General features: G+C 35.1%; 1 protein-coding gene across 3 annotated transcripts in view; it reads left to right on the top strand.

Moving 5' to 3' along the window:
* The window catches only part of LOC127848300 (advillin-like), a 150,033-nt gene that overhangs the window by 19,490 nt on the left and 116,837 nt on the right, over positions 1-13,706 (top strand). For 2 of the 3 annotated variants that reach the window (XM_052380677.1, XM_052380678.1), the window contains exons 2-4: positions 8,395-8,466; positions 9,116-9,190; positions 13,605-13,643. In XM_052380677.1, the coding sequence (XP_052236637.1) occupies positions 8,401-8,466; positions 9,116-9,190; positions 13,605-13,643 (180 nt within the window). In that variant the 5' untranslated portion in view covers positions 8,395-8,400. The remainder of the gene's footprint in view (positions 1-8,394; positions 8,467-9,115; positions 9,191-13,604; positions 13,644-13,706) is intronic. The other variant, XM_052380679.1, reaches the window with a different exon arrangement.

Raw genomic sequence — 13,706 nt, 5'->3', positions numbered from 1 at the left:
AACCTTGGGTGGGGATGTTTAAAGTAATGAATTGATGCTGGGCTACTTTGCACTAATAAGTTGGAAAACTGGTTCTTGTATTAAATGGACTGTGTCGGTTGGGTCTTATTTGATGTCAGAAAGTTGCACAGTTTGGATTAAACAATAAATTTAAAAGAGAGGGTATGGTTGACAAATTTGACTTCATTTTGTGTAATTCGATCCTTTTATGTTATCATCCTACATGTATGTCACATGGAATATATTATTTAATGTGTTATTGATCATTCTTTTATGTAAAGCACAAAGGGACATCCTGACTGTTTGGGGTGTTTAATTTGAGTAATTGAACTTGTTCTGGGATAACTTGACTTAACGCATAAAGTGTGAATCTAGAGAAGCCTGTGCAGACTGCAAAGGCTAATCTTGGACGACGTTTTACTAACATTCATAAAGCCCCGATTTTCCAGAACAAGGCTCATACATGGATGTTGATATAAAAGCAGCATGAGAATTCTATGTAATCTATATAATATAATCTTATAAAAGATGTGTGTATAAATCACATTTTGTCGAGCCCGCTTGCGGGAAGCTCGATAAAGCAGTCACAACAGTCAAATGCATGTGTATCCAAGTTTGTCCGTAACTTAACTTGCATTTTTAAAATGATTTAAAAAGTGTTACCATCATAAGGCCTAAAAAAAGAGTTTGTTTCCACTGACATGGCCAAAAAAATTAGGATAGGTTGGTAGGCAAATACTTTTATTTTTAAAAATATTTTTTTTTAGAAAATGTTGTACATGGTGCATCTTCTTCTCATTTTTTGTGTACAACTGTATGTACAATAAATTTGATGATGTATGTAATGCTATATATGGCTTTATTTAAATGCTTTTATGAAATAAAAACTTGCTGTTCATTAATATTGCATTTTTTGCTTTCCTAATTTCCGAGTATAATGTTGACTTCTGGCAACGGCTTTAATAGTCCATTTATGATCCAATTAAAGGCATAACTATTACAAGTCACAGTAAGCCTGATTGTCCCAAATTTAAAATTCTTAAAATTAGACCAGGGGTCTAGGAACCGCAGCCACAGGAACCCAACAGGAATAAAGAGCAGAGCCCCCCGCCACCCCACCCAGAGATCTTACTAATGGTTATTTTTTATAGTCTTTCCAATTGAAATTTAAGGTGAATACAATTCGAAATATTATAAACCACACCGTCCGTAATGTATATTATCGGAAAACGACAGTCCTAAAAATTGTACATGTACGTGTTTTGCACATGAAATAAAAATGTGCGTAGCGTTTGGCTGCAGAAAATGAAAACCAGTAACCTAGCAAATAATATTTAATTACATATTATGTAATTAATATACAATTTTGTTGACATAATTTGCTTTACAATAGCATAGTTTGTTGGTAAAAAAAACTAATTATCACTTTTTAATTTCAAACGATAATCGCCAGATCGAAAGTCGCTAGAAAGGTGTTAAGGGATCAGCTTAGAAATAACTTATTTATTGTTACTTCTTTTTATACGCCCGTATAAAATACGGGACGTATTATGTGAAACCCCTTGGCGGGCGGGCGGGCGGCGGGCGGGCGGCGGGCGGCGGGCAGAAGGCATCACTTTGTCCGGACTCTAATTCAAATTGTATTCATCCGATCTTCACCAAACTTGGTCAGCAGTTGCATCTAGTTGATATCTAGGCCAAGTTCGAATATGGGTCATGCCGGGTCAAAAACTAGGTCATAGGGTCAATAAGTGCATTTTCAAAGGGGCCACTTTGTCCGGACTCTATTTCAAATTGTATTCATCCGATCCTCACCAAACTTGGTCAGCAGTTGCATCTAGTTGATATATAGGCCAAGTTCGAATATGGGTCATGCCGGGTCAAAAACTAGGTCATAGGGTCAATTAGTGCATTTTCAACGGCGCCACTTTGTCCGGACTCTAATTCAAATTGTATTCATCCGATCTTCACCAAACTTGGTCAGTAGTTGCATCTAGTTGATATCTAGGTCAAGTCCGAATATGGGTCATGCTGGGTCAAAAACTAGGTCAAAGGGTCAATTAGTGCATTTTACTTTGTCCGGACTCTAATTCAAATTGTATAAATCTTATCTTTTTCATCTGATCTTCACCAAATTTGGTCAGAAGTTATGTTTAGATGATATGTAGGTCAAGTTCAAATATGGGTCATGGTAAAGTAATCAAGTTGTCCAAAACCTTCAAACGGGCGTATCTTGTGACAGTTTGGCACTCTTGTTGTTACTACTTACGGTTTTGTATTCGTCCATCAGTCTGTCACACTTTTCTGGATCCTGCAATAACTCTAAAAGTTCTGAATTTTTTTTCATGAAACTTGGAATATGGATAGATGGCAATATGGACATTATGCACGTCATTTAGTTTTGTTCCAACGTCAAAAATTGTGGTTGCTATGGCAACAAATAGACAAGAAATACTGCTGAAAATGGTGTTTTTTCTGGATCCTGCGATAACTCTAAAAATTCTGAAAATTTTTTCATGAAACTTGGAATATGGATAGATGGCAATATGGACATTTTGCACGTCATTTCATTTTGTTCATACGTCAAAAATTTTGGTTGCTATGGCAACAAATAGACTAGAAATACTGCTGAAAATTGTGTTTTTTTCTGGATCCTGCGATAACTCTTAAATTTCTAAATATTTTTTCATGAAACTTCAAATATGGATAGATGGCAATATGGAGATTATGCACGTCATTTCATTTTGTTCCTAGGTCAAAAATTCTGGTTGCTATGGCAACAAATAGACTTGAAATACTGCTGAAAATTGTGTTTTTTTCTGGATCCTGCGATAACTTTAAAAGTTCTTAATATTTTTTCATGAAACTTGGAATATGGATAGATGGCAATATGGACATTATGCATGTCATTTCATTTTGTTCCTACGTCAAAATCAAAAATTGTGGCTGCTATGGCAACAAATAGACTAGAAATACTGCTAAAAATGGTGTTTTTTCCTGGATCCTGCGATAACTTTAAAAGTTCTTAATATTTTTTCATGAAACTTGAAACATGGCAATATGGACATTATGCACGTCATTTAATTTTGTTCTTACATCAAAAATTCTGGTTGCTATGGCAACAAATAGACTAGAAATACTGCTGAAAATGGTGTGTTTTTCTGGATCCTGCGATAACTATAAAAGTTCTTCATATTTTTTCATGAAACTTGAAATATGGATAGATGGCAATATGGAGATTTATGCACGTCATTTCATTTTGTTCCTACGTCAAAAATTCTGGTTGCTTTGGCAACAAATAGACTAGAAATACTGCTGAAAATGGTGTTTTTTTCTGGATCCTGCGATAACTTTAAAAGTTCTTTATATTTTTCATGCCCCCCTTGGAAGAAGAGGGGGTATATTGTTTTGCACATGTCGATCTGTCGGTCCGCCCGTCCGTCCACCAGATGGTTTCCGGATGATAACTCAAGAACGCTTAGGCCTAGGATCATGAAACTTCATAGGTACATTGATCATGACTGGCAGATGACCCCTAATGATTTTCAGGTCACTAGGTCAAAGGTCAAGGTCACAGTGATTCGAAATAGTAAAATGGTTTCTGGATGGTAACTCAAGAATGCTTAGGCCCAGGATCATGAAACTTCATAGGTACATTGATCATGACTGGCAGATGACCCCTATTGATTTTAAGGTCACTAGGTCAAAGGTCAAGGTCACAGTGACTCAAAATAGTAAAATGGTTTCTGGATGATAACTCAAGAATGCTTAGGCCCAGGATCATGAAACTTGATAGGTACATTAATCATGACTGGCAAATGACCCCTATTGATTTTCAGGTCAAAAGGTCAAAGGTCAAGGTCACAGTGACTCGAAATAGTAAAATGGTTTCCGGCTGATAACACAATAATGCTTAAGCCCAGGATCATGAAACTTGATAGGTACATTGATCATGACTGGCAAATGACCCCTATTGATTTTCAGGTCACTAGGTCAAAGGTCAAGGTCACAGTGACTCATAACAGTAAAATGGTTTCAGGATGATAACTCAAGAATGCTTACGCCTAGGATCATGAAACTTCATAGGTACATTGATCATGACTGGCAGATGACCCCTATTGATTTTCAGGTCACTAGGTCAAAGGTCAAGGTCACAGTGACTACGTCAAAAATTCTGGTTGCTATGGCAACAAATAGACTAGAAATACTGCTGAAAATGGTGTTTTTTTCTAGATCCTGCGATAACTTTAAAAGTTCTTCATATTTTTTCATGAAACTTGAAACATGGATAGATGGCAATATGGAGATTATGCACGTCATTTCATTTTGTTCCTACATCAAAAATTCTGGTTGCTATGGCAACAAAAAGACTAGAAATACTGCTGAAAATTGTGTTTTTTTCTGGATCCTGCGATAACTTTAAAAGTTTTTCATATTTTTTCATGAAACTTGAAACATGGATAGATGGCACTATGGACATTATGCACGTCATTTAATTTTGTTCCTACGTCAAAAATTCTGGTTGCTATGACAACAAATAGACTAGAAATACACTGTAACTCCAATATAAAGCGCTCCGTTATAACGCTGAATCCAATATAACGCGGAGGGTGCTTGGATCCCATTTTTTCTCCAACCTTCCATTTGATTTCTGATTCAAATCCGTATTATGCAACTTCATGTATTTTCAGACAATTCAAAGATGGCGGCAATCACAGTCAATGACTCATGTTGATTGCTTTTTTCAACCGTCCGTTGAACCGATTATAATCGCCTCGAGGTTAAACAACACCGACAGCTAATTGGTGATAATCTGTTGTGTAATGTCAATAAAGGTGTGAAAAACTCGCGTGTCAGTGTTTATTACATGTATTCCTCATCAGAGCGGTTCAGTGCGATAATTTCCATAAGTTAAGTGCAAGCGGGATAGTTATACAATTCAAGTAATTCAAAACGATTGAAACATTCTTACTTTGATATGGTTGCAGTTTGACTATATTAAATGAGCGGCTGTGAAATATACTGCCTACTGTATAAAACAACTTTTTCTGTCATTTCATTATCATTCTAGTATTATGTCATTTAATCTTTCAGTTCGTGTATAAGAAATTAAATAATGCAGACGATTTATTTACATGCGAACGCAGTGTACCGGCAATTGTTAACAGTTTCACTTTCATTTTCGCGCGGTATCAGAAAGTTCCCGGGAAACACGTTTTTTGCATGCGTATGACGCAATAAAAACAATTTTTTGTACATGAGTCGTATTGCATTCACACTCTGGATCCAACCGGCTTTTTATTGCATACTCTTTACGGAGAATCCGGAGATGGACGAAGTGTTACGATTGATTGCATTCAATCTAAATTTAAAGTCGCTCGTCCAATGAAAGCTCTGCCCCATAATGCACTGTACTCTACATTTCTGAAAATTGCATATATGCGTACGGTTGTGTTTACAAATTTCTTAAACATATATCGTCATTAATATTCAAGATTATTATTTTTTAAGTGATGTTGCAATTTTATTGGATTATCGGATAAATGTGCACATAAGAAAAGCGGTATGTATACTCTTATCGATACGATTCGATTTATATGCATGTATTTGCGTCAACACAGCATGGCAATATACATGACCTATATTATAGGCTATTCTATACCTGTTTTTTTTATAGCGTCCTGCAGTAAATGAGCTCAAAACCTATAACGCGGATCCGTTATAACGCTGTTTCGCGGCTTGGACCCCATTGACCGCGCTATATTGGAGTTACAGTGTACTGCTGAAAATGGTGTTTTTTTCTGGATCCTGAAGATAACTTTAAAAGTTCTTCATATTTTTTCATGAAACTTGAGACATGGATAGATGGCAATATGGACATTATGCACGTCATTTCATTTTGTTCCCATGACAACAAATAGACTAGAAATACTGCTGAAAATGGTGTTTTTTTCTGGATCCTGAAGATAACTTTAAAAGTTCTTCATATTTTTTCATAAAACTCGAGACATGGATAGATGGCAATATGGACATTATGCACGTCATTTCATTTTGTTCCCATGTCAAAAATTCTGGTTGCTTCGGCAACAAATATAAATAAAAAGAAAAAATTCTGACAATGGTGGAATTTCTGACAATGGTTGAGCCGGTAGGGGATATATATTGCTTGGCAATAGTCTTGTTTTAAAATACGATGTTTGCCACTAAATTGTTGGCAGACGAAAATATCAACTGAGTATTCCAAGTATACAGTCTCTACGCATGATTGACCCAATATTATGTGTGAGCGAACTCAATGTTTATTGGCAAAAATAAGGTCAATCGATGTTTCATGTTCTGGTACAGACCGAGTTTAGTTTACTGTTTGAATTGCGAACACTTCCAATGAAACAAAGAGAAAAATATAGAAAACCAGTGTGGATTTAAATGGCAGATGTTTTCAATGAAATCTTACGAGATTTTAGCATTTTCGCAAATCAGATTTGCTTGAGCCAAATTCTCAATATTTTTGCAAATGCAGCAAACAACGAGCTGGCGCTGGTAGCCGTCATCTTGTTTATGTTGCAAGTTTAATGTACGTTTATTGAGCGGCGCCGAAAAATACGCGGTTCGATTTTTTTCAAATTTTTGGCTCAAAAAATATTAGGACCGGCGGCAAAAAATTAGGTAGGGTCGGTCCACCGGAAACAAACAATATTTTTTTTTACGCCTAAGATGTTCAGGGATATGTTTAAATCTTGTCACCCTACATTTAACATCAAGGTCTCAATTCGGGCTCATTAAAGGCAAAATTAAATATTAAATTGATTGTCCATACTGTTATTCTGTCATTCATCGTGCAGTCCATACTGTAATTCTGTCATTCATCTTGCAGTCCTTACTGTAGTTATGTCATTCATCATGCAGTCCATACTGTAATTCTGTCATTCATCTTGCAGTCCATACTGTAATTCTGTCATTCATCTTGCAGTCCATACTGTAATTCTGTCATTCATCTTGCAGTCCATACTGTAATTCTGTCATTCATCTTGCAGTCCATACTGTAATTCTGTCATTCATCTTGCAGTCCATACTGTAATTCTGTCATTCATCTTGCAGTCCATACTGTAATTCTGTCATTCATCGTGCAGTCCATACTGTAATTCTGTCATTCAACTTGCAGTCCTTATACTGTAATTCTGTCATTCATCTTGCAGTCCTTATACTGTAATTCTGTCATTCATTTGCAGTCCATACTGTAATTCTGTCATTCATCTTGCAGTCCATACTGTCATTCATCTTGCAGTCCTTAAACTGTAATTCTGTCATTCATATTGCAGTCCATACTGTAATTATGTCATTCATTGTGCAGTCCAAACTGTAATTCTGTCATTCTTGCAATTTAAACATAACTTACTTCAAATGACCACCATGATGACATATCATGTCACATGTACTATCTGTCTCAAAGATTAAGGTCTCACTAAGAGTTCTTAGGTCATATTTTGCCAACAAAAAGCACAGCTTGTCCTGATCCTTAACATTTAATATTGCAATGTGAAAATAAATTACCATAAATGACCAGCATAAGGACACAGTTTGTAGCATCTTCCCTTTTCAAAGGTTAAGGTCTCACAAAGGTAACTTTTTGATCATGCAACATTTGTCCAGACTTAACTTTCAATTTTAAAATAATAACCCCAAATGACCACCATATGGAGATAGCACATCCCTACCTCAGAAAGTGAAGATCACATTTTGATGTAATTTAGGTCAAATTCAAGTTGTTCAAATTGTTAAGTCATTCATTCAGCATGCAATTTTTATGCCCCTGGTTGGGTGGCATTCAGCAGTTGAACTGTCCGTCAGTCTGTCTGTCCGTCCGTCCGAAAACGTTAACATTGGCCATAACTTTTGCAATATTGAAGATAGCATCTTGATATTTGGCATGCATGTGTATCTCATAGAGCTTCACATTTTTAGTGGTGTAAGGTCAAGGTCAAGGTCATCCTTCAAGGTCAAAGGTAAAAAAAACAAATCAAGGGAAGTATCAAGCTTTTAAGGGAGATAATTTCTATTTATCATTTGGCAGGTACAGATCATTTTCACAAGGGAAGTAATATTTTTAAAGGGATGTAATACAAAAATAATTCATTCAAAACGGCGCAGTAGGGGGCATGGTGTTTTTGACAAACACATCTCTTGTATATATACATTTTACACAAATGACCATGATTAGAAATCAATGTATCATGTGTAACAACCATCTCCTTAGCTGAAAGGTTAAGGACACTAATAGAGGTCATTATATTCCAAGTTGCAGTTTACTTTCATGTTGTATGAAATTATGAATAGTAGAACAAGTATGAAATACTTTTTCTTCAAAGTTGATCAACACTATGTGTTGTTTTTCAGATAACAATGACGGACCCAGCATTTAAAATTGTCAACCCAAAACAACCCCAGTTCCTGATATGGCGAATAGAGGTAGGTGACAATCTTTCATGATACCCCACTCAACCTCCCTTTCCTCATGACCTTACTTTAATTTTAATTTTAGTGTTTTTATAAATTTCAACTTTTAATGGTTGCATATTTAAACAGTCTTTAATGGAATTAACATTTAGTATTTGTATTTTATTATTATTGTTTTAAGCATTCAAGAAATCTGAAATTTAATATCTTCATATACTTATATGTTTAATGGTTACTTAATGTAACAGAATTTAATGGACCTTATCTTTAATTAAATCTTAATAATTTCAATTTGTATGTCCCCCACCACTATAGTGGGGAACATATTGTTTTTGCCCTGTCTGTTGGTTGGTTGGTTGGTTGATTTGTTTGTTTGTTTGTTTGTTTGCTCCAACTTTAACATTTTGCCATAACTTTTGCAATATTGAAGATATTGGCATGCATGTGTATCTCATGGAGCTGCACATTTTGAGTGGTGAAAGGTCAAGGTCATCTTTCAAGGTCAAAGGTCAAATATATAGCTTCAAAGCGGCGCAGAAGGGGACATAGTGTTTCTGACAAACACATATCTTGTTTTATCTCATAATTATCAATTCAATATTTATATATTCTTTAAATGCAATAAAAAGGCTAAATGTTTAAGATTAAACAAATCTTTCAGAAACTCACAGTTCAGATGGTTCCAAAACAACAGTATGGGAACTTCTACAAGGGTGATTCCTATATTGTCCTTTCTGTAAGTACTGGTTTCCATAGCAACCAACTCATTATTATCACCATGGTTACATAGTCCTTTCTGTATGTGTGGTTATTTAGCAACAAAATTATATCACCATTATTAAAATGTTGTTGTTGTTTTTTTGTAAATTACTAAAAAATAAATTCACAGTAGGAATTAATGGAATTAGCTAGCGATTTTAATAATAGGCCCATTGTGAAGTTCATAGTTTTAAGTCATTATGAGATGAAATAACATTATGCTGTAATAAAAAATATGAGTTTTTAATTATTATTAAAAAAGAATTTTTTGCCCATTTGTGGAGTTTATTTTATTATTGTAAAAATGATTTCATCAAGCATAGTTTTGTTTTTAACATTCATATCTTATCATTTTCATTATTTTAATGTGTGCCTAAATTGAGGACTTAATCAGTAAGACACAAGTAAAAGTTGGAATGTTTAATGTCGAAAAAAATACATAGCCTCTGATGATTGCACCTCTTGTGCAAGCATAAAAATTAATGTGGTCTTTAAAATGAAACTTCTTATTTTAAGGGTTAATGAATATTCAATGCAAGCAGCAATCAGAATATGTAGTTTCTACTAATATAGTGTAGAAGTAGCTCTAATACTGTAAATACACGAATATAATACGCACTTGTGTATAATACTCACCCCCGAGTTTGGTCCAAATTTATCATAAAAATTGAAAATCCGAGTATAATATGCACTAAAAAAATCATTGTAAAAAATCGGCCATAATGCTGCCATTTCTGAAGAAATGTGTTAATATATTTTTGTGTTGTGAAAATAGCTTATCAATTTGGCGTTATCAACCATCTGTTTCACAGTAATACCCTGGTATATTTATCACGATGTGTTATCGGGCCGTTGTCATGACAGTTGCATACACAGGGCCAGATCCAGAGAGGACATAACTGGGGGGGCACACAATTTGTTCCATAAAACAAATATGAACAGTCATATATCAATATGTTTACATTTAATATAGGTGATTTCAACATAAAGAAGTAAATATAAAACGCTGTCTGTTAAAGATGTTTAATTTTTTTTTTTAATTGTAAGTGACTTTCAACAGTACAACAAGTAACAACTACACTGTGGCTCCAAATGGTTAGGGGGCAGGCAGCTATATTTAACCACACTGAGCTGGTAGGTGGACTCTAACAGTCATCTTCATGACGAGTTCTGAAAATAAAAAAGAGAGAGTATATAGAAATGTAAAATTCAGTTGAATTAACTATGCAAACATTTTATTTCAAAATATACATCAATACTGTTGGTCTGATCAATATTTCAATTACCATATTTTATCAGAGCATGATAAAATGTGAATGTTATTAGCTAAAAATGCAAAAGCTGAAAAAAGTGCACAAAACATTTGATAAAATTCAATTTTAATGAAATTAATATCTACAAGGTGTATACAGAGCGGAACAGGCATACAATGTATATCATTGTATGGGCTTTATTTATTGTACTATAAGTATAAGAAATTTGTTAATTAATATACGCTCAATCTTTTTGTTACTATATTTCAATACTTTAGAGTTAAACAATTAAAACATACTGAATAAACGCATTATAATACATTTTTTTAAATAAATTCTTACCTTAGACTCGACAACTTTGGCTCAGAATCAGACTCTGTGTTTTTTGGTTTGTTTTAGACCAAAAAATCGATCCAGTGTTGTTGCCTTTCGCTTCATTTTTATGGAGACAGTGCTGTGATACGCTGTATTATATACCGCAAGAAAAGTCTCCATATCTAATGTTCCCATGTTTATTACATCTGACAATACAGTGTTAATTGGTATACTTGACCTCAAAACAAGGTTCAATGTCATCCAGACGCTTATTTATTGTACATGACAGACGCTTAATGTTACCCAGACGCTTAAAATATCTGCCGAAAAGAAAGCATATCGCACTAAAGAGATTCTTGCGACGGTGATAATCGAGTCTTAACGTACAACAGGTGACCCCCTGTGGATAGTAGGCAGTAAGGTTGGAAGGGGCACGTCTTCTGTCGGAAATCGGGTAAATCGGAACATCTGGTCAACTTTGTTTCCCAAAGAAAACACTTACAAGAAAAAAAAGAAGGCTTTAACGGCTGGGGGGGGGGGGGGGGGGGGGGCTCCCTCCCGGTAAATCTGTGCCTGATACATGTAATAAATATCTCTGTCTATTGTTTATATTACCGTTGATTGTTTTATTTACGCAAACATATGGTTGATTTGAAACCAATGTGACAATTTTAAGACAATTCTTCCTAAGACAATGGTTGCCCTGAAAAGGGCTGTTTTGTTGTTTCTCGCTAGTGACGAGTCGATCACAAGTCACTTCGACAATTACAAGATCGGCGCTAAAAAGTGGCTTTTTTTACAATATCAAGACAATAAATTTTTAAAGATTTGAGTGATTTGGAGCTGTTTTGATCCCAGTTAATGCTGTTGATTTGATGATATGTAGTCAGTTGGCTGTTTAGAAGATAATGATGCCCAATGCTAACTTTTTGTGTTTATAAAGACCCTTGACGGTTAGTGTCAATAAGTGTCAATTAGCAATCGTTCACTCAGGCCCCTTAAATCTGGCCCCTTTTATCAACACCTCCAATACATGGGTCCCGCTAACAAGCGATTGCCCTTCTCATCACCTTTACCGATAACACACCGGCCAATTGCTGACACGCGGTTCAGCAAGCATAATAATTGCAAAAGAAAGAAACTGTTGTTTTTTTATAACATTTAATTTCATTTGATAATATTCAGAACGATAATAATTATAATAATAAAATAATAAGTATTATTATTACAGTCGAAACTGACCTAACGGCCACCTGAATTTACCGGTCACCTGCAGACAACGGTCAGTCTGGAATCCCCCCGACGAAAAACACTCTATACTACACTTGAATTTAACGGCCACCTGACCATAACGGCCAACGGCCACTATATTCCACTCCGAAATTCATGTTTGACCTGAAATCAACGGTCACGCGTCAGTCGTCTCGAGTCGCGAAAATTAAAAACACAGCACATTATTTGTCCGTCTATTTTGCGTTTAAAGCGTCTGAAAGCGGTAATTGTCTATGATATTATAAAAGCGGCCAGCTGCGAGTAAACAAATTATAAGGTGTTGAGAAGGTTTCTTTTCCGGGGCTAATTGTGGGGGTATCTTCAAAAGAAAATATGTCAGAGTTTATGACTTGTTAAACGTATTTATCGCTAAATTAAATGACCGCTATTTCTTTGAATTAGAATGGTACAATTACACCGTACTATCGGTTTATGACACCGAATCCGCTTTTTAAACTTTTACGGACGTGACGTCAACGGAACGTGACAAGCTTTATTTACTGAATGAATGAGATGCATGAGTAAACAATTATACCAGCGTTGATAAAGTGATTGCTTTAATTTAACAATATGAAATTAAATCAATCTAAAAGATTTTATTCTCTATTATTCAATGTACACGCGTAAGTTATAATGCTGTTATTATGCTTTGCTAATGCAATGAGTTTTTGTTTTACACTGTATGCAAACGACTGGGTGGGGTAACGAGACTAACGACGTAGTAATACTACCAACTGACCAACCTTCTTAAAATTGTGATCTGAATTCAACGGTCACCTGTGGACAACGGTCACTTTGATCATTTCCCTTGACTGACCGCTGAATTCAGGTTTGACTGTATATATCTATAATAACGATGGTTGGTTTATTTAGCATGTATGGTAAAACACCATGTAGCTGTGACAATTACCGTAAGCACAGTTGCCCCCCTTTGATGTAATGGTGAAACTCAAAATGGCTGACATGCAGCGAATAACAATGATTAAGTTGAACATTTTCACAGGGCAAATTTTGTTCTGCTCTACATTCGTATAAAATACTTGAAGAAAAATTCGGCAGGTAAAAAAGTGCTTATTATGTTCGTGTATTTACGGTATTTAATACCTAGTCACTGTAGTTATCATGTTATACAATCACACCCTTTTTGCACTTGCTTTCAATGTCGACTATGCTTTAAATCCTTAAAACACCTGTTTTGGGTTTATATCTTATTTAAAATAAATAAGTACATTGAAACAGAATGGCTACTGAAATATTAAACTAAGTGAAACTGATTTTTTTGAATGGTTCAAACAGGACAAAATGGACATAATACTAATTTGAACACAGTCATTTGATGTTTTGGGGGGTTAAATATTTTTTTATGGAATTGCACAATAATATTCAGTTTGTGAAAAAGAAAGAAAAATCAACAACATCAGCAAAATCTGAAAGGAGCATTTCGGACTCTTGAATTCAGTAGCCATTCTTGCAGATTAGACGTGTCTGATAAAAGTTAGAAATTTAAAATTATATGCACAATGTATACACTTTCTGTAACCATGGTGACAGATAGCAAGTCCAGGTCAGCGTCGAGGCGCCAGTGTACAGGTAACTATGTAAACAATACCTGTTGTCACGGCAGCAAAACAGATTGCTATAATGGGGTGTTTT

This window comes from Dreissena polymorpha, chromosome 10, assembly GCF_020536995.1.
Source record: "Dreissena polymorpha isolate Duluth1 chromosome 10, UMN_Dpol_1.0, whole genome shotgun sequence".
NCBI lineage: Eukaryota > Metazoa > Mollusca > Bivalvia > Myida > Dreissenidae > Dreissena > Dreissena polymorpha.
Note: the sequence above shows the minus strand (reverse complement) of the source record. Positions and strands in the feature narration are given on the sequence as shown.